At 36.6% G+C, this 22,692-nt stretch overlaps 1 protein-coding gene across 2 annotated transcripts in view; it reads left to right on the forward strand.

Annotated features, from left to right (window-relative positions):
• The window catches only part of LOC115337100 (A disintegrin and metalloproteinase with thrombospondin motifs 6-like), a 44,166-nt gene that overhangs the window by 3,373 nt on the left and 18,101 nt on the right, over positions 1-22,692 (forward strand). Inside the window, exons 3-7 of one of the 2 annotated variants that reach the window (XM_030005136.2) lie at positions 409-532; positions 1,739-1,819; positions 6,537-6,700; positions 8,433-8,571; positions 19,223-19,352. In XM_030005136.2, coding sequence (XP_029860996.1) covers positions 409-532; positions 1,739-1,819; positions 6,537-6,700; positions 8,433-8,571; positions 19,223-19,352 — 638 coding nt within the window. The remainder of the gene's footprint in view (positions 1-408; positions 533-1,738; positions 1,820-6,536; positions 6,701-8,432; positions 8,572-19,222; positions 19,353-22,692) is intronic. The other variant, XM_030005137.2, reaches the window with a different exon arrangement.

Raw genomic sequence — 22,692 nt, forward strand, 5'->3', positions numbered from 1 at the left:
GCATAAATGTCTAAGGAACACACAGCAAATATTTACCTTAACAAAGCAATATAGATGGAACACAGTTAGCTGTTGTAACATTAAACAAAAACATCAATAATCATTTATTGATAACTGCAGTAATTACATTGTTTATAAAATGCTGTGAGATCCCTTCCTGAACGTCACAGTAGAAATACAAAGTACTTATTAATCAAGATTTGGTAACAACCGAAAATGTGGATTGTTTTCCTTTTTTATTTTCTTTCTCTGGTAAGTGAAAACCCACTTATGGTAACAGCTACCAAAACCAGAGTAGATAAAAAAACCTGAATATCTCAAACTTGAGAGAAAGACTTCAAAAAAACTATGACTATAGTGGTGCAAGACCATCATCCTGTTAAAATATTTGTTCTTATCTGTTCTCAGCATGTAGGTTGTGATAATATTTTGGGGTCTGATGCTAAGGAAGATAGATGCCGTGTTTGTGGAGGAGATGGGAGTACATGTGAAGCCATTGAAGGTTTCTTCAATGATTCATTGCCCAGAGGAGGTATGCACATATATGTCCATTCTATTGCACAATGCATTTAGATGACTCTTTAGCAGATAACAGTGCTGCATTGATTTCCAGCATAGCATTGCTGCTGGTCAGTCACTTTGGCTCCTTTTGTCTCGTTTCTTTTTTGTGGTATTTGACATAAATCTAAACTAATACACAATATGTTTCATTACTGGATACTTAATTCTCATGGTCTTTACTGCACCTAAAAAGCGGGTTGTTTTTTTTAAATTATTATTCAGTTATGCTGGTATAGTAAGAGTAATGTTGTATATTATTTTAATGTGTATGGTAGAATCTGATATTTAGTCATACATGAAATTTTAGAATAGAAGGAATCCAGAAATGTCTCCTAAGTTAATCTTATTAAGAACTCAGGAAATGTATATGGACAATTAGTTTAAAGCTTAGCTCAAAAAAGACAGTATTAGTGCTGCAGTCTTAGTCTTACCAGTTTTGGGCTCCTGAATACAGGAAACGGATTGATGCACTGGGATGAGTTCAGTTCAGTGAGGGACCACTAAGATTATTGGGGTCTGGAGTGCTTCCCTTTCTGTGACGAGAGGATGAGAACTGCACTTATTTAGCCTGGAGAAGAGGAGGTTTGTGGGGACCTAGTATCAGCCTTCCAATATGTATGAGGAGGTTATGGAGAAGCTAGAGCCAGGCTCTTCACAGTGGTCGGTATGTGGTGGGAGAAGAGACAGGGACTATAAATTGAAACAAGACAGGTGCTGACCAAATGGAGGGAAAAACTTTTTCTCTAGGAGCATGGTCCAGCAGTGGATCAGGTTGCCCATAAAGGTTGTAGAGTTTCCATCTTTGGAGTTTTTCATGACCCAGCAGGATAAAGCACTGAGTAACTTGGTCTGATCTCCTAGCTGACCCTGCTTGTAGCAGGAAGTTGGACTAAATGACTATCTGAGGTCCTTTCCAACCTGAATTATCCTATGATCCTGAGGTCATTTTATACATTATTACTTGTGATACACTGTTGAAAAGACTTTATTAGCACTTTCAAATTTTTGTATGAAATATGAAAGAGTTTTTCTTTACATCATATGAAAGAAAATGTTCAAGTACATTTGAATCCCCTATCTCATACTAATTTTTAGTAGTAAATTATTAATGGTTAGTTTCATGACTAATATTGATTAACGTAAGCAACAACAAATAAAATTTACCTTTGTCTTATAGGCTATATGGAAGTGATTCAAATTCCAAGAGGTTCTGTGCACATTGAAATAAGAGAAGTGGCAATGTCAAAGAACTACATTGGTGAGAGCATGGTTTAAATAGCAGACTGTTATAAGTCAGAGTTTATGTTGTGATTTGAAGGTACATTTTCTCGTTTGGCCAAACCATACACATAGCAGCAGAGGGAATTGTTAGCTGTTAATATTAGGTTGTGATCAGACAGTTGCAGCAGCTGGTTAGGATGTATGCTCTTGAATGGAGCTAATGAAATGTATCATGTGATTCCTCCTTGTCCACTCAGTGCAAAATCAGGTCAACTTCACTATAGTTACAGTGTCAGACTTGAGCTGAAGTGGGTGAGGAACACTCAAATGATCTACTGTCCCACACTGAGGTAGTGTCTTCCATCTGGGAAGTCTCTGATCTCAGGGTATTATACTGTTTTAAAACACAATTTTATTCTTGGAATGATTATAATCAACAGCCATAGTTACTTAAATGCTAACAGTACTGTCTCCTTAATCTTAAGGCAATTTAATGTATTCATTCCACAGTGTTTCTGTGTTGCTGTGTTGTAGGGACTAGATGGCATCCCTGTTTTATAGATAAGGAAGATGAGGTGCAGAAAAACTGGGTGCTTAATTGAGATCATTCAGGAAGCCTGTTGTAAAGCACAGAATTAAATTCAAATTCCCAGATTATTATTCCTTTCTTTAAAGACTGTGTTAAATTTGCCTTCTGTTCTTTTAATACTGATACATACAAGTCCAGCTTCGTCAAACAGCATGCATTTCTGAAAGTCTCTGTACCCTGATTTGCATAGCAGTCAGTTCACAGTAGTGCAAGAACACTAATTTCTTAGTCAAAAATAGATTAGAGAGCTGATTAGTTGTACAGCAAACTAACAGATTAACACAACGAAAAGCTATTACCTGTTCAGGCTAAAAAGCAGCTGATGAGGCTACCTTGTCAGTCTATATTTCATGTAGTTGATATGTACAACACTAACATGTTGGAAAGGATTATGATGCCTGTGAGTGTGAGTTAGAAAGGCAATTATCCTTCTAGGTGCATTAATTTCTAAATTGATTATATTGATAATAATGGTACCTTTTACTGTTGGCTGCGTACTTTTCTTTTTGCCTGCCCCTACCCTTCTGTAATTCAGTAGATAATCAATCTCCCTCCATTCTGCAGCAATAATAACACCACTACTCCAGCAGTAGAGTGCTTATTATTCTTAAAGCATCACACTCCCCATGGCCCCTCCCCCTTGTAAAAATGTACTGCAGGTAAGGTTGCTCATATATCTTATAATGACATTTCAAACAGAGGTGGTGGGAGAGAAGCATACAATGCATCCTATCATGGTCATTTTCTGCTAAGAACTATTCCATGGGCAACTGAAAACCAGAACAGAGAAGATAACTCTTAGCTACTACAATTAAGTTTGTTATTCCTCAATTTCATAAGCAGAAGAAGGTGATCTGGAAAAGCATTTAGGTTGGCACCATCTGTTTAAAATGAATGAAAAATGTAAATTTTTTGGCTTAAATAAAAAATACAGACAACTTCATTGGTATTTAATCTGGCCACAGATCTAAAAATGTGAAGTGGTACATAAACACTTTTTATGTGCTTGTCACAGTTTCAAGGGGTTTCCTGAGTTTCAGGCTGTCTCCTCACTACCTTGCTTCATGCCATAGAAGCTCTCGCTACACAAATGGAGGATTCCTCTCCTTCACTAGTTTCTTGTGTTTCCAACTTTCAAAGGTGCCATTATATCCTAATGAAAGATAATCTTACTAAGTCGCAGGGGCCATTTTATTTTGTGATGGGATGTTTTGTTCTGTGAGTGTGAACCAGATCACTATTTTAGGATCACCAGTTTCTGGGGAAAGGAAGGCTTCTAATTTGTCAGCTCCCTTAAAAGAACTGTACAAGCACAATGGTAGTTAAAAATGAGTTTATTATGTTAAAATACATACCTCAAGGGTATTGTTTTATGGATATTTCTTTAGCGGCAGTGTCAACTTCACAGCTCCTTTCCTGTCTTTATGGAGTTCCCTCTGTTGTTCCAGGACAGCTGTTTGTGTGGCCACACCATGAGCCAGCTTAGAGAACTGATTGATCTGAAAATAACCACTTACATATATTACTGTACTTTGTTTTATGTGCACTGCTGCCAAATACCACAGTCTAAGAAATCAATTTCTCCATTTGGAAGTATACAAAAAAAGGAAGAAATAAACCCCTCTTCCTCTGTAGTTGTCACACTGGCTTCAAAGTTTCTTCTTTCTTCATTTCAGTTAGCAGGCTTTCAACCTAACTTGCAACAAACATCCCATGGTTCCTTATACTAAGATCCAGTTCTTTTGCAAGCAATGGCCTCAAATTCAGGGTGCAGTTAGACATTTGGCAATTCAGTTAGCTCAATCAGCACCTGTCCTCCCTCCCCCTGTCTCTGGCTGATCACATCACATAGTGTTGTGACAGCAAAAGCATGTTTCTGCAGCTGCATAAATAATTCAGTATTTTAAACTGATCTGTACGACAAATAACCTAATAACCACAAAATTGCTTGTTTTCAGAGCTGCTGAAAAGATGTGTGTTTAGTAATGCTGTTACCTTCCCTTAAATGGCTTGATCCAGGGTGACATCTTCCCTTATATTCCCCTTATGCAACAAGGTGTTGTGTGCTAATTTTCTGTGGGCTTCCTGCATTCTCAAGTTCTCATAAATGAGTTGATTAGGACATGAATTTTTTCCTACTGTCTCATGTGCTGATAGCATTATGCCACTGCATCTTCATTGTCATGTAATTATGTCATTGGAATGCTATACACAACCGTGCGGCCTTCACCTATGCATAACAACTGACATTAGGTAAATCTATTTACAGAATGCAAGTGCATTTTTCTTTGGTAGTCAGAAAGGTAAACAATTAACTGCTTTGCTTCTGAATATACATTAGTTTTAAGTGTACATACCATACATACAATTGATAGCATATAATTTCAGAATTTTTAATTACATAAACATGTATGAGAATGTTCTCTTGGGCTCATTTCTGTGTCTTGTTGTTCATATGTCTCAAATAATATAAAGAATTCACTTCATTATTTGCTCTTAGTAGATACTAGACATACTAATAAGAAAATGTTTGGGATTGAGTGGCACAGTAAGAGAGACTTTAATACATCGTGGTAGCTTTAGGAGACCCTGCGACCTTCTTTTAATTAAGCTAGATTTTGTAAAAGCAAGATGGATAGAAATTTTGGCTATGTGGAAATAGGACCACTGATAAAACAAAATACTCACATTCAGCTGTAACATAGTTACTTCATATACCCATGTAAAATAGAAAAGAGTACTGTTCCTTTCTTTTAGTACAGTACTGCTTGCAATTTGTCTTGTTCTATACTTACTTTTTTTATCATCTCCTTGTACTACAAAACCTATATGGACAATAAGGAATCTGAATTACTTTGAGAATTCCAGATAAGTGAATGTGTCAGAACTAGTTTCTTCACTTAAAGCACATGAGTGTTTCCAAAGTAAATCCAATGGAATAAGATTTATGCTATGGAAAGACATTCCTTTTCAGACCTTATGGTGATGATGGAAATGGTTACTAATCCCTGCTGAATATGGCTGTCACCAACAGAACATTACTGCCTCTCTAACTGTCTCCTGCTCATATGAATGCTCTCTGATCTGTTTTAGAAAATTTGAGCATCATTGAGACATTTTCCCTAACTGTTTAAGGTAAAACATCTGTCCACACAGATGTAGTTGAGAATAAAACTTGATCATAAGTTGTCTTTCCTTATGATTGTGATGTGAGTTTGTTCCTTGTCTAGTAAAGTCAGTTATTTGTCTCAACAAAAAATGACATGGCTCTTTGATCATGTATTTCCAACCATCATTTTGCCTTTACGAACTTGTTTAATTTAAAGTAAATATGAATGCTGAATAACTTGGTGATCTTCACCTTAAGTCAAGAAGTCAATATCTAATTAACAGAATATTCACCTTAAGATACAAAGTCAGTTTCATATTTAAAAACTTAATCTAATATTATTGATAAAATATCAAAAATAAATCCCTGAATAATATATGCTTGTCCAGCCTAATTGGTTGGTTAGCTGAGAAATTTATGTTTTATCTGCAGTACTTTTATGGTTTATGGCTGTAAATTAGAAATAATAAAATATCAGATTAAGTAGCTAGGATTTGGGTTTGTAGTAGAAATGTCTTGGATTTATGCTTCCAGAAGGAAAAAAAAAACAAAACAGTGGACAAAGGCAACAAAGCCAGAACTGATTGGCACTGTACGCCAGACTCAATATTCCTTCTTTTTTTTTCCTCTGCACATTATCTGAGATACTTATCCCATGCCCCAATTTCTTAATCTAAAGATTAGATTGATAATTGATTATACATTTGAGACCTACATATATCTTACGTAGACCAGCATACATTGCACATGGGCTCAGTTTTAAAGTTGAAGAGATATTGCAAGTTGTATGAGGCATTCTGGTTGTTCCATGTAGCATCTGCACGTTGAAATCTGCAAAGTATATCTGCACATTGAGGATTATGGTAGAGGCAGTATTGTCAAATGCATGAGGGATATTTTGACCAGGGCTAAAGAAAAGGCTTTATATTGCTTGAAAAAATGGTGATACTGAGCTGAAGCTCACATGCTTCTAACAGATTAGTAGATTAATTTGTAATGGCTTCTCCATTATAAATGCTGCTTCCAATTTTTAGGTGGCTTGTATTTTTTTTTAAGCTTTAAAATCTGAAGAAGATGACTACTATATTAATGGTGCCTGGACTATTGACTGGCCAAGAAAGTTTGATGTTGCTGGAACAGCTTTCCATTACAAGAGGCCAACAGATGAACCAGAGTCTTTGGAAGCACTAGGCCCTACTGCAGAAAATCTCATAGTCATGGTAAAGTTATAATTAATATATTTCTGAAATTTTAAATATGTATTTGTGTTCTGAGAAAAGACAAGGCCATGAATGAAATCAAAATAGCTTGTGTTTTCAAAGAGTATACAGCTTGCCTAGCTGGGACTTTGCATTTGCATTTTAACACAGCTTTCTTGCCTTTCGAAACTGACTGCCAAACATTGTGATGAAAAGGGATAAAGTCAGAAGAGCCCCAGGAAATCTCACACAAAATGCGTCATCTCTGTTAAATGTCGTTCAGAATAATGGTAGCCGAAATTCTAAATGGGGCATATATTGTATCTTTGCATACTGCTGATACATGGAAGTCTTGAGATATATAGCATGACAGTTCCTGACAGTTCTGTAGATGTCAGTGGTTTTAAGCCTGGCTGGAGTGTGAGGTATACTCTTACCACAGCAAGAGGATCATAACTTAACCCATGTTAAAGTATGTTGCTGTGACGTACATTGCTCTGAACAGATTGTACAAAATGTGAGAATGTAACAGAAGATGTGACCAGGATCCCGATACCCTGTGTCTGACAGAGGGCCATAGTGAGCTTACTGTTGCGCTGCTGTGTTGAGGAGGAGTATAAGAACAAGGTGACACTTGCCCAGTATATTCTGTCAGGTGCAAAATTTGCAGTTCAGGGATTGCTTGATCCGGAAGAGATATTTTTATGTATAGAATGATTGTTGCCTGGATATTGACGTTTTAGGCAGCATTTTCAAGCACCTAAACCCTGTTTTTTCTTCTTTAGGTATGGATAAGCTAGAAAGTCCATACAGAATGAGTTACACAATGATTATGGTGCCTTTTCTCATCCAGTCAGTGCCACTGACTTTCTTACTGAAAATTCTGTGCTCTTTTGTCCGATGGAGATAGGCAGATATGCCTCTGCAAAGTATCACAGAGGGTAGAAGGGGATGAGAATTAGCTCTAAGATGGGTCGGATTGCTGCATCTAACATGATATATGGTATTAGCAACAGAAAGGAGAAGTTTGATAAAAAGTCAAGGGCTAGTGTTGGGCTGGTGGTATGTGGAAGTGGAGTTCAACAGTGAGGGTAGACAAAAACTCACAGTGATTGCTGTACTTCCAACTATATCCCCTGCAGTGAAACAGCTGCAGTGAGAGTTTTGATATTCCTTTAAAGGAATCACAGGTGTGATTCCACCAAGCTAACGCTCTTGGATATTGCATTAGGGGAGAACAATTACCTCAGCAACAGTCTGTTGCTGTTACTATTATTACTATTATTATAGTCACTAGGAGTGCAAACAAGGGCAGAGCTAGGTTTGTAACTGCTATGTGGGTAGCTCCTCACAAGATTTCAGTGAGGACTGCTGCATGTTTGCACAGTAATGTCCTTAACCAACTTCGACCTCACATAATTATTCAGCTGTCAAGTTATGTCCATTAAGACATTAGTTTTATTAAAACTGGCTTTTTAGAACAATTATGTCAAGAATAAAGAACTGACAGAAGTTACAAAGTTGTGTTAAGGGGGAAAAAAAGACAAAGCTGACCTTAGACAATAATACTTCTCATTTGTGTATGTTTTAAAAGTCAGTCCAGACTCTTTTGGGAATACCTAAAAGAACTACTAAGGCTTCCTTAATTATTTTTTCCCTTCCACAGGACAGAACACATACCTAGATTAAATGTCACTGTAGTTGCCCTCTGCTTGCTTGTTTTAATGGTATAACCAGTTGTTTTCAACTACAGATTCTGCTACAGGAACAAAATTTGGGTATAAGGTATAAATTCAATGTTCCCATCTCTCGCACTGGCAGTGGAGACAATGAAGTTGGCTTTGCATGGAATCATCTGCCTTGGTCAGAATGTTCTGCCACTTGTGCTGGAGGTAAGACACCAGGCAGTCAAGCTACAGGGTAAACTGAATTGCAAGATACACTTAACTACATAATTATCTAGGTAACTAATCGAAAACATTTCTTTCAGACATGCCTCAAACCTTAATTTAGTGAAAGAACATTTATTTTATCACAATGGATTTTGTTGTTTTCAAGTACACTTAATATGTTCAGATGGTTTTGTTAAATACAGTGTATCTTGGCACAGGGTGTGTGTCTCTGCTGATGCTTCTGAGATTCTCGTGAAGCTGATATGTTTGCTTTTCACAGGAGCTTTCTTGATAAAGGACATCAGAAGTTTTAAGTAAGGAGATTAAAAACCAGAAGGCGAATAAAGCAACTGTAAATAAAGGGATGTGTCTTTGTGTGTTTGTAGGTATGCTTCACGTGATCCTAGTCAGCCCTCCTATCCTCCAGCCACCAAAGTTCAGGATGCATACTGGCAGCTCCTCTGTAGCAGATGATAACAACTGGATTATACTTACCAGCCCATAGCAGTATCCGAGAATTGTTGCCCTTTGGCAGCGGTGGGGGATTTGTAGGTTGTCCCATGTGATTCATCATGGGTGCCTTTTGCCCACAATTTACTATATTCCTAATCCTCCCTCTAGTGGCCACCAATGCAATTCTTTACCTCTGGCTGGGAGAGCAGGACAGTTGGCTTCCTTCAAAGCCAACACCGTTGCTGCTGCAAGGACTGGTGAGTAGAAGTGCTGTGTGAACAGTATCTTTCTTCTCTCTGGAGACTGAATGCATCATCTCCCCAACATACCTCTGTTTCAGAAGTTACGGGAGAGCACTTTAAATCCCACCTCAGAATTTCAGTTTTCTGCTACACTGTGCACTGCCCATACCATATTTTTTTAAAGAACATTTGGACCAAATATTTGTCTTTTTTTTTCTGGCCACTGGAGGTATTCATGTTTAGAACCATCGTGAGTTAATACACAAAGGACAGCACAAATTCTCTTCTGTGCTGCTAAATAGAGGAAGTCTTGAAACAAAATAGAGGAAGGTGCCAACTTTCTCAAGTATTTTTATTGTTCGTTTGTTGGATTCCTGGGTGACAGATTGCTTTTTTAACTACTATTTTAATAGTGGTGAGTCTGGTAAGAAAAGGAACATTTTAAAGAAGTATAAAGAGGGGAAGTGCCTAGCTTATAGCAAAAGACAGTTCCAAGTATCAGAACCTTTCAGGTACTGCCAAATCCTATTGTTATGATGGCAATGAGTTAATGATCTTTTTGAAGTTATGGGAACACTCCCATTGATTTAGGTAGAGACAAGATTTTAGCCATGGATCTTCTGTCATGCAGGTCATTGTCATGTCACAGATTCAGCAATATACAGTGGAAGAAATAATTGGCTCTGAAGGAGTAGGCACTTGTCTAGATTAAAACATTTTGACTTATTAATTAACTTCTAAGGGAAGATTTGTGGATCCCTGAAAACTGCCTACATGTATTCATTTGAAACTTTTTTTTGGAGGGAAGGATTTTCTTCGGTAACTTATGGTGGCTAAAGCACTTTTCTTTCTTTCAGCTTAGTATGAGGATATACTTTGGTCACTTATTTTCACTGAGCTCTGTGCTCAGGGAATAAATACCCCATTGTAGCTATAATTCATGTTAAAAACTGTATCTGCTTTCTCCATATGAGTACCTCCTATTCCCCCCAGTTTATGAAACACCTTTCACCATATGCCAAAAGAAGACACAGTTCTAAAAAGGAGCTGAGTCAGGGAAAAAGAACAGGGAGACAAAGGTTGTAGAGACAGAGACTGTAACTAGGCTAGTATAAATATGAAGTGTTGAGAAAACTTAGAAATGAAACCACTGCATGGCTTTATTTATTTCTATAGGCCTCATTATGAAGTCTGTTATTGAAGTTCTATTTACTTGAACTCTGTCTTTAGAAGAGACATTTTGCTCTACATCGAAGGATAACAAAATACTAAACAGTTAAAGAATTTGTCACTGAAAGTAAAAAAAGGACAATAAGCATGTGTGAGGAATATTAGTATGGAAATTATTTTTTATTTATGAGGTTAAAAAAATTATATGGTGACTTTGGGACAGACTGTGAACAAGTTAAAGGCATCAAGATTTTCCTGCCTCTTATTGTAGTTGGTGTAGCTCCCCTGTAATGCATGGACTGATCAAGGTTTGATCATATGCTATTCCATCTTGATCCAGGAAGGCTCTAGACAATGGAGAGCCGGATATACTTTCATATCAAAGCATAGGCTTTATATCAAAACTGCAGGCAAATCTAGGTTCTCATCAACACGTTTAACTTCTGTCCATCTCTAAACATGCCTGTATTTTAATGTTACATCTTTTTGTCTAGGTGTATGTAACACTTAAAAAGCTGTCTTAAAAGAACATCAAATTTGCAAGTATTTAGAAGCCAAGAAATGACAGAATTAAGGATGACTATGAAATCTTAAATTGTTTTCTGTAGTTGTGGCTGTTCTGTGAAACAGGGACCATTTGAGCAGGGACCATTCTCTGAGGCTGTGTCACAGGCTAGCTCATGTCCATTCCACACTATTTAAGTCTAGTTCTCTCTAAATCAGACTGACTGTATCTGCATTACATACCATTTGACCAAGTCTGTGACTCTTAAGACATAGTTATTACTTGATGCTTGTTTTTTAATTCAAAGGATAAAAAAAAATAAAAAGTGAGAACTGCTTTACTGCCTACCAACATGATGTTTCTGTATTGTGAACTTGAGGATATGTGTTGAATGTCGTGAAGTAGAGCACGAAGGCTAGAGTAGCATTTTGGCAGTGCAGAGTTTAAATAGTTTTGGAGTATCATATGTAGCAGAAGTGTCCGATATTTGTGCAGTCAGTTCGTCATAGTATTTTGAGAGGAATCCACTGCATTCAGTCATTCCTAGAGCTGCTTGTAGCCGTCATCTTGGAGAAGGATAACTAGAGCAGTCAGGAGCCAAGGAGCAAGAGCAAGCTAGGAGCAATGTACAATTTTTAATTAGATGGTAACGTGCTGTCTTTTCCGCTGGACTTCTATATTATGTTCATCTTTGCTGTGCTGGTGAGTCACATCTGAACAGTAAAAGCGCTTTAACTTTTCGAACAGGACCTCTGTTCTAGGCCCTGTCTCAGTTTTGCAGAATAGGAAGAGCATGGTAAATGGAATGGTAGGAAGGAGGAGGAGGGTTCCCTGCTTATGACAGCTCAATGTGGTGCCAGAGCTCTGGAATCCTTTCCTGCCTCCCTTGTGTGGTTCTCATGTGATAGTGAGCAACTCAAAGCATAAATTACAGTCTTACTTGCTAATTATCAGTTTGTCATATAGGTACCTCTCTGGAATGTCTGACCTCTGAAGCATGCAATGAATTTCATCATTGCATGAAGTGTGTGTAAAGCAAAGCATTTTGAAAACTCAGCCAGGCACCTGAAATCAATGGACTCTTTCCACAGTAGACATTATACCTCCTCTCCCACTGTATTCTTCATAGAGTGATCTAGGAGATAAATTCAAGTTTGTGAAACAAACAATTACATGTTTAGATTACCTCTAAAAAGCAGAAGGAATTTAGTCTTTCTTTCATGAGAGATTGTAAACTGTGTATTTAGTAGTGTCACTCATGTTAAAGAAGAACAAAATATTCCATAGTTTCTCTGCCAGTGGCTATCATGTTCTGTATAGTGGACCAAGCAGCAATAAGTCTCCGAAGTCTGAGGTCTATTTTGGTATTTTCTGAAGTTTTTCTAAAAATAGGTTCTTCACATTTACCAGGTAGTTAAAAACCTTGCCTGGTAACAGACAACTTTTGTATTTTCTTGGATTCATGTACTCATTTGTAGGTGGAGAATATAATTTCATTCATTTTTAATATCTCTTAGTATCTGTTCTTAGGCTTGGAAATCCAGAATTGCAGCTTTTCTTTTTTACACTAGAACCAGTATTTTCTATATTGAAAAACTTTTCTTTAAAATACGAATTTATAGTATCTGAGCTAGTTCTTCCTCTCTGGCAACATTATGTAAAACTGATCTGCATGTATTGTCCATATTAATTCCCTTTTTTCCTGAAAGTTCACTGATAACTGTTCCACTCTCAGTCAAGAGTTTTCAGAAGGAAAGTTTGTTACTATCTTATATAGGTCTTTATAGCTGGTGGCAGACTTCCACAAGACTACAGGAAAACAATGCCAGCGAATACCAGAATGTACAGTGCAAGTTTATCTGTACAGAGAAGAGTGGGAGAGGAGAGAACACAGGGCATTCGGAAGGGATGGATGGATGAACAGTTTGATGGAATTCAGAAAAAATTGATGACAACAGAAGATTTTCTTTAAGGACCTGATTACTTTATCATTTAATGAGAAAGTCTGAGAAAGGGAAAACTAGAATACGTAGAAATAGGAAATAAGAAAATGAGAGCTAGAAAGAGAAGAAGAAAGTGCTAAAATAGGAAGGGGTGAAATATATCACTTACAGATCACAGAATTGTAGTTTATTTACTCTCATGCCTGTCTTTCCTTGTATGTTATCTTGTAGCTTTCCAAGGGCAAGTGTATGACTTTGTCCAGATCCGTAAGTACTCTTAGTAAGGAATTGAACTACTGGTGTTATTGTTTAAAAAAATCCAACAAAGGGAACAAAAATTCTTCTGTGCATTTTTACTTTTATATATATTTAAAAATGAACTACAATAAGTGCATACACCCCTTTCTAAAATTTCTTCCATTCTCAATAAATTCTAGCATTAAATGACAATAAATGACAGCATTTATTATGTGGAATTCATGAGGTATCCTAAGTATTGGTTTTGATTTCATTCATTCTGTGAGAGTTCATCTCCAGATGAGTTAAATGTCTTAGATATTAATGTTTTTTTTATTAAATAGTCAGTCAGTATAATATTATAAGTAAATTGATTGCTGTCCAGTTTTATTTGCTGCTGGTCACTCTCACAGAGTGGTGCCTACTATGTTTTTCTTTCATGCCATCAGATGAATTATGAAACTGTCTTTAGACAAATGAAACATACTTGTCCTCGTCAAGGAAAATGTTAAGTTTGGCTCTCTGATAAACATCTTGTGATATGATGAGTGAGCTCAGAAAGTATGTCTGGTTTAACCAGCATGCACTAGTTTCAGCGATGCAGGATTCACTATGTATTGGTACTGGCATCTTTATAATTAACTGTTGCAATCGCAAACTGCAGTTTTTGGGATTGCTTTTAAAAATAGATATAGCATTTACATGCCTGCAGTTTTAATTTAAGAATAAAATGTGCTCCATGTAATTTAAAATTTGGCTGCTGTAAGTCATGCAGACTATTTGTGAATTGAAATCTGCAAAACATCTCAGTTCTCTGGAGATTATGGTCACTAAACCGCTGGAGTTTTGTTTTCTGTTAGAATTGCATTGACCAGTCATGAGGACATTTTATGTCTTTTATTATAAACTATAAATCTGTAGATTTGAAAGCAGAGTGTTTCTGTTTAACTGCTTGTAATTATTCCCCCAAGAGTTTAAATGAACTTGTTTAGCTGTGCTTTTTAGATTATTTTAAGAGAGACCATATACTCAGGGAAGAGTTGATAATTTAAAAAGATTTTTTCAAGGCCCACAGGGCTTAACCAAGTTGTAGCTATTGTCTGGGTAAAAACTGCACTTCTAGATTTTTCTATTTCTTTTTCTTGTTTTAAAGTTAGAATCTGAATTTTGTTTCTGAGATTTTATTTTAAATGACATTGTAATTAGACAGCAATGATGTAAAGTTTACATACTGTGTGGTAAGATGCTGCAGAACATTTTAAAACTGGATTAATGTATCTCCTGGCATGGATTAAAGATTCTTCACTGTATGAGTGAATAGTGGTGAATACTGTCTTACGGGTGATATGCTACCTGACCAATGTTCAATAAATAACACATCTGACTTAATTTTTTTTTTTTTTAAACTGAGCACAGTGATACTTTGTATTCATAGTACTTCAGAATACTTTCTTATTACATAGCTCCTCAGAAATGAATTTACTGAGGCTGCCAATTTTTAGCCAAAGTCTACAAGGAAATGTGTCTGATGCTAGTAGGAAATTCAGTGAAGACATAACATTAATACGTATGCTATCCCATAAATATATTTGCAAGAATGGTATGTATCATTAAAATGCTTAATTATAAACTGTGCATAAATTATTATTTTTAAGCAATTACGTTTGAGGGAAATACCATTATGAAGCAACATTTAGCCTGTTTTATCAGCCACCAAGAGAATTAAGGCAGCTTGTGATAGAAAGGGTAAATGACTATTCATCAGTCAGAGCTGAACATAAATACTATGTCAACCAGCAGTGCCATGTTACTAGCATTGCTATTTGGCTAGACCTTTTAAATACTATTTCTCATCACAGTGAATTTGAGTAGAAAATTGCAAAAGAAACACTCCTACTCAGGTTGTCAGACTGGATTTTAATTATTCTCATCTGTTGGCATTGTTTGCATAAATCATACAATCTAAAGTGAATCATCTTGTCATGGCTTCTCAAATATTTACATCTTCCACATAATGTCAAAAAGCAAAGGATGAGATTATAAAGGAGAGCCTAATCTGGTAAACGTTTTGCTCTCTCTTTCATGCTGCAATTGATACATCTTTTCTCTACTAAAATAGTACTAAAGGAGTAGAGAACTGAAGAAAATAATCTCTCACTCTGGCTGCGTGTATATATGTATATACGTATAGAATGAAATATGTAACAACATTGAATTACTAAGTGATTGGAAATTTTGAAGAAAAAGGATAAAGATCTAGAAATAAGTGGCAAATGGGCCAAAGTGTAATATGTTAGGTCATGTCTGACTAGCCAGATGTACTTCAAAATATAACTAATTTTCTAGATCAAGAAATGTAGTAGATTCATTGATCTAGACTTTCTTAAGGCTTTTGTTGTCACACCTAAAAAAGAATTAGAAAAGATTAGTAGACAAGAGGCATGCTTAAAATGTAAATTATTACGCCAAAAGGCAGTCAGCCTAGTGGGCTTCTTAAAGACCTTTCACATGACTCACGAGACTCCAGTTTTCTTGTTCTGATAGCATAAAAAGTAGAAAGCTCTGTTAAAATTTGCTGACAGTGCAGCACTAGCAGACATATGGAGAAGACTGGGCTATGCTGTAGTCCTGATAAAGGCAGATTCGATTTTAGGATGTATGTGTTTAAAAGTATTAATGACACTGAATAAGGCACTAGTAAGATCCCTCTGGAGTACTGGGCACAGTTTGTATTGTGGTTGTAATAAACTCAGGTGTGAGCAGATGCACAGAAGGGTTGTAAGGTTGACCAAAGGAATTGTGTATCTAACACAGAGACTGCAAGAGTTGACTTGATTAATACAATAAAGTTACTTAAACTGAAAGACCATTTTGACTTTAAAAAATTAAATTGGCAATTAATGCATCTAGAATGGAAATTGGAATGCTTATAGTGGTCACAGGTGTGAAGTTCAGAGAAGAAAAATGTACCTGGGCTTGAAATGGAGCTTGATCAATTTATGAAAGGGGTTACATAGAGTGGTTCCCAGCAATAGAAGGGTGTTGCTTCTAGCTGTGTGTTCCAAGTTCCTGTGTTCCAAGGTTATTCAATTGCCCTTATAGTGCAAGATCTCACTGAATATCAGCTTTATATAATTTAATGTAATTGAAATATTAGGTGCTGAGAATGCTATAAATGGAACATCTTTATGTGAAGCTCTCAAATCTTTCATACCTGATGGATGAATATCTGAAAGAGAATATCTGTATGTTAACACAGTCAACTGATAGCTGTGGAGACGTACTTCAGGCCCTTGAGGATCCCCCATGCTACTGATTCGAGTTGTATCTCAATTCCAACTGGACCTAACTATCTAGATAAATGATTTTTTTTCCAACATGTAAAGCACATAACTTGAAAATTAGCAGAAAAATAGAGGTTGAATACTGTTCAAAAATGGTGTTTTCTTTTTAGCTTGTTCATGTGGATTTGTGTGTGTAGGATACACTTGGAAAACAGTCTGGCAGCCTTCTGAGCTGTTAAGTAGTACCTGCTGTTGTCTAATGTGGCATCCAGGTACGTGTAGAATGAAGAGCAAATGGAAGACACTGATTGGTTTACTTGGCTGTAAGACATGTATCTCATATTATTCATTATCTTTTTCATAAACAAAGCTCACTTTAAAATGATTGTGATATTTATGGATAACCTGAGATGTCAGACATGTGAAATGATTTCCAACCTGATTTAAAGTGCCTACTTTGTGAAGGTTATGTGTAGTTGTAATCAAAAAGAAGATCCCAGCAGCAAAACTCCAGATTCTGGATTTAGATATTGCAGTAGAGTGAAGACTCCAGCATTAGGCATAGTTGGTCTCAACATGGTTAATGATTTTGAGGTGAGGTGAAGATGCAGGTGATTTTGAGGGCTGAATCAAAGTTCTCACCTGCTAAACAGGCATCCTGTAAGAAACGGTATGTCGAGTGATGAATCTAACTACTCTCCTGTTTGTCGGGAACAAGAACATTAGAGTTGAGGACACATGGAACATATTTATGTGCTTAGGATCCAGACTGCTGGGTTTTCCCAATAGTATTTGAATTAACAAGGCTCTATTTTTACATGAGGGATAATACCCATATTTTGCAGGATGCCATGACAGTTACCTATTAAATAGCAATTCCCTATTACAGAGTGAAGAGGTTTCAGCTGGGAGTACATAACCAGAAGAGTACTCTTAACTGTGTGCTCTAGAAAGTTCAGGAGTCTAAGAGGGTAGGGAAGGGGAAAAAATTTTTAATAAGCGTTCTGGGCCACAGTGCAGCCAGGGATGCAAGATTCATGGGGCTCATGGCAGGAAGACAAGAAAGAGGTGTAATCTGTAACCAGAAAATAAGACATTCATCTAGCACAGGCAGGTATGGATTTTCATCCTTGCTTTCAAGGTGGTTTAGACATTTTACATCAGACCATAATTGAATAAAAACTAGAAATAATCTACAGACTAGAAACCACAGTCTTGCCACCTTAGCTAAAGTAACCACTAAATCACAGAAGTTACAGTGTTCTCATGGGAATTAGGAATCCCCTCAGAGTGAGAAAGGATCATAGCTACTCCTGCATCTGCAGCTTCATGGGGAAGTGCATGCCATCCTCAAGACTCATGAAAAAGGAGGTTACCATTTTCCCCATGTCGTTTGCACATAACTTCATGAAGACATTTCACATGTCTGTAGACTGGGAGGCTTCTGTTCATAGCCAAGCAGGATGCTTTGGGGGCCAAATTTCAGGCATCTTAAGGCTAGACTTGACTCACTGCTGGAATTAAATACCTGAATTCTATGTGGATCACATTTTATGAGCCAAAGTAGGAAATTTGATTCTTGTCCATTTTTAACAAAATCAGCAATTACAAGGTAAGTTGTTTAGCTTGTTTGAAATGAGCAAAAGGACTACAAATATTTGATGAAAGAAATCCCATGTTTTTACTGGGATGTTTAGTGCCTGAAAAACAGATTTATGTAATTAATTTTATTACTGCATGTCTACCTCCTATAAAAAGCTCGTCTTAAAATGGAGAGAGGGCTGTAAAGTTGGCAGATATTTGAAGCCAGGATGTTTTAATCCCTATTTAATTGTATGCATTTCACATTTTGGAGAAAGTTAAATAATTGCTTCTGTTTTTAAGAAAGGTTCAGGGCTTTTTTGCAAATTTTACCATACAAATAATCCTATTATTTCAGTATTATGAGTACTGCTGTTCAATAAGAACTGCATATGAATTGCAGATCCACGGTCTTTATGCTAGCAAACATCATACAGCTTGTTCTAAAAAGAGAGGAGGAGGCCATGCGTACCACTTTTTACAGCAATACTCTGAGCTGCACTGTTGTCATATCAGTGGTTCTTTGATGCCTTTCTTTTGATCCTGTTTTTTAAAAATCAGAAAATCTGCTTAATATGCTACCTTATAATGTTGCCTTGGCAGTGATACATCATTATGTTTTGGGAATAATAATCAATTCTAAACTGCCCTGTTGATGGTTAACAGTGAAAGAGAAGCTGGGAGTGCCAGACAAAATGAGCATTCACAGAGACAAACTGCATCTTTCAGAATGAATAATACTTTTATTATTTTAATGAAGAAAATGTTTATAGGATAACACGTATAAAAATGCAACACTGTTTCCCAGTATTGCTGGTTTATTTTAAACCAGAGCACATAAACAAATAATTCTGCATTGAAGTGTGGCCACATTCTATTTGGTGATGTTTTCTTTGGAAATGTGTCTTTTACTATGAGAGGAGGGTAGAGAGAAAATGGATTTTGTGCAATATACAAATAAAAACAATCTGTTAGTAAATCTATAAATATATTCCCTTTGTTTTAGAAAACAACAGCAATTTAAAATCCTCTCTCAGTGGGGTGGCCTAAAATTGAAGGAAAATGAGAGATTTATTATGGTCAGGGGGCATTCAGTCAATTGGAATTCACACCCCTGCAACATTCAGCCAATTAAAGTGGGATGGTAGGATTAATAATCAATAGGTGAAATACACTTTTGCTCAACAAGTGGAAGAGCAAGAATGATTAATTAATGGTGTTTCCTTTCATCCCAAGGTGTGCAGAGACAAGAGGTGGTGTGTAAAAGGCTGGATGACAACTCCATTGTACAAAACAATTACTGTGACCCTGACAGTAAGCCTCCAGAAAACCAAAGAGCCTGCAACACTGAGCCTTGCCCACCTGAGTAAGTTATTAATCACTAAGATGAACATGTGTTTTGCATAGATAGAAAAGTCTTTGTGATCTATAATAAATGCTGTTGACCAAATGTGTATAAAATTCTGACCTAGGATTAGGGTCCTGTCTTATCAGACAGGATATTTGGTTTTGGTTTTTTTGTTATGGTTTCTTGTTCCCTCTGAAATCAGTTGTGGAAAATACACACTTTGACCTAGAGGAGGCCTGATTTGACTGAGGAACAGTGGTGTTTAAACTACACAAAGCAGATCAGACATTGTAAGTAAAAAGATACTATCAAAGCAGTTTTGGGGGTGTAAATGTCAGATGTGGTGAGTAGTGCTCAGAGTAGAACTGGGAAGCATTCTTAAGGTAATAGTTACAGAATAATCTTGAGGTGACACTAACTTTGCCATAGATATTTATATTACATACTAAATGTTGCTATATATTTAAGTCTATTATACTAAAATTCGGGTTGAAGTGTTCACATGAGAAATGGCAAATGTAGAAACTGCTTAATAGACCAAACCATTTACTGATAATAATTTTGTCAAACAACTTTCTTTCCAGGATACTCAGTGTTGTACAGTAATGCTGTTTGCCTTTAGGATTAGGTGTCTGCTTGGTTACATCTATTTAGTTTTATTTTTAAAGATAGCTGTATGCTATATATTGAAAAGATAATTAAAAGCACAGCAGCTCATTTGTTCAAGAATGAAATTTGGCAAGGACCTATAGCATAGCTTAATCTTACTGCAAAAGCTGTTTAGAAACAGTTGTGATATTTTGCACTAGAAGATAATTTCAGCATATGCACAACAGCTCCTTCTTATGTTTTGAGACAAATAAAACTTGTGGAAAAAATGGAAGAGATAAAACAGTTTATTGATTCACAAGCTCTGGTTAGTTTAAATTTGGTGATAATCTGTAGCTATATTCTAACTGGGCATGAAAATCATTAATGCTGATTAAATGTAGTTGTTGCACAATAAAGAAATGCTGTGGTCTCTTCTAAATGTCTCTTAGAAACCGTAAAATTGTAGCATGAAGGACACTGGAAGGAATTAGACAAGACTGTAATGCATTAAAGTCCCAACAGGTCTTCAGGAAGCCAGTTTCTTCCTAGAGTATCAACGGCTTCCCCCGGTGTGGTTACTGGTTGCAGGATGACAGAGCAATGTCTTCTACACTTACTCCCCCTGTGTCATGTACCATACTCATTTGACATAAACAGAAGTGAAGCCATTACACTGCTCTCACGTTGAGTGTGATTCAATGTGAATGTGCTGTCTCACAAACAGGTCTAAAGCAGGTCTGAATCATTGTCCCCACAGTCTATGTGTAAATACATGTTTGCCCTGCAAGGATATGCACTTGGCATCTGTTCGGGTAACACTGTTTAGCATGGCTATAAGTGCACTAACTAAACTCTCACACCATGTACCTGAGAGCAGAACTTCGGAAGTGGTCATGTTTGGTCAGTTCCTTTTTACCAAAGACATCCCTATCCCTTCCTTTGTGTGGCTTAACTATTTATTTAAAAACCAAAACCAAGGAGAAAACCCCCAACCCACAAAGTGGGACACTTCCGGATTCTCTATCCAGTACAGCAGGAACATTGATGAACATGGTGAAACTCAAGTCATCAAGATTCAGAAAGTGGGTAGTATGTATTAATCAGCATCTGCTTGAATATGTCAGAGCAGTTCAGCCCACATCTACCTCCATTCTGATGTTCCCCACAGGGTGAATACAAAGTACCAAACTCCTAAGGAAGGGTTCTTGATTCCTGATCCTGTAAGTAGTCTAGAAGAAGGCTGTTCAAATAACAGATAGTTACCCAAAAAAGTTTGACCCTTTTGACTGGAAGATTTATCACCAAGTAAGACTTACTCTTTACATAGAGTGGCCAAATATTTCCATTTTTAATTAGCACAATTCTGCTTTCCTTCTGGTGTATACCAAAAGTTATGAAAATGTTAATCCTTCTAGCTGAATGGCAGTTACATTATACTTGATGTCTCTGAGCAGAAGTGAAGACTATGTTTGTTCATAATTATTTTGTTTGTTATTACAATAAGTAACCCTTAAAATTCCAGATTTCAAGAAATGATAGAGGTAACTCTCATAGTTCTATGAATTATGAATATTACTGTCTTGTCATACAGTATAAACATAGAAGGTACCTGAGAATGCACTTGAGCAAATCATAGTACCAACTAAAAATTTAACACTTCAGTCTCTCCAAAGCCCTGAAATGCTTCTAATTCTCCCTCCTGTGGTAAAAGCATGTTTGGTGGCAAAGAGTCACAAATTAATTCACTTTCGCTGGGAGATTAATGACAGAATATGGCATATTTGTTTGCATCTCTGCATTGATCTAGGTTCTTCTTAGAATATATTATACATTCTATAACACGAGACAGGATAGCAGCACATTTTTTTTGACAGAGGCTTCAGAAAATGACAAATTTTATGAGGCAGCTCCAAGCATATCTCCAGGAACATCCACAGTGACTGACATGCCTGTCATTTTTGGCATGTTGGCAACATGTGATAGCATACTAGACTTCACCTTCATCCTTTGCAAGGATGATTCAGGCAAGTGTATCTAATCAACATATGAAATATTGAAGACCAGATGTGATTGAATATGTGAAGAGATATATCCAGTGAATTGAGCTGCATTAACCATTCATCAGGAGGGAAAGGGGGGGAAAAAAAAAAAAAAAAAAAAAAAGAGTATTACAGCCAGATTAACAGCTGCTTTAATCTCTGTGGCAACACAAAATAATCTAAATATACTGTCCAATTCCTGACTTTTACTATGGACACGCACTCAGAAGTTCTCTCTAGCACCTATCATGCAGTGCTTTAAATTTTTTATGTGACGAATTAATGTTTTACTAGTGTTTGCATTACTTACTCTAGTAAGTAAGAATAGTTTGCATTTCAGTATAGCCTTTTATAAAAAAGTTTAGAAATTTTTCATAATCAGATGAGAATTAACTCTCAGAAAGCCCAATTTTGAGATCAAATTATTTTAATGTAATTATACTGGAGAGGCAACCAGCTTGGGTTTTCACTTGTGCTGTAACCTACATAGTGGTTCCCAAATATTTCCATTTGCAAAACCACTTTCAGAGAAATAATTTCAGGCAAGTCAAGTACAAATCGACTTAAATAGCTGCACTTTTGTCAGGCTCAACACTCCGTTCTAACTACTATAGCCTAAGCTGGAAATTGCTGCTCTAGAAAAATACAAAGTAGTATTATTATTGGAAGATATGATTGCAGTAAGGCATAAATTAAATGTTCAGTAAGAAGACCCATAAGTTTCTACT

Source organism: Aquila chrysaetos, chromosome Z, assembly GCF_900496995.4.
Source record: "Aquila chrysaetos chrysaetos chromosome Z, bAquChr1.4, whole genome shotgun sequence".
Classification (NCBI taxonomy): Eukaryota; Metazoa; Chordata; class Aves; order Accipitriformes; family Accipitridae; genus Aquila; species Aquila chrysaetos.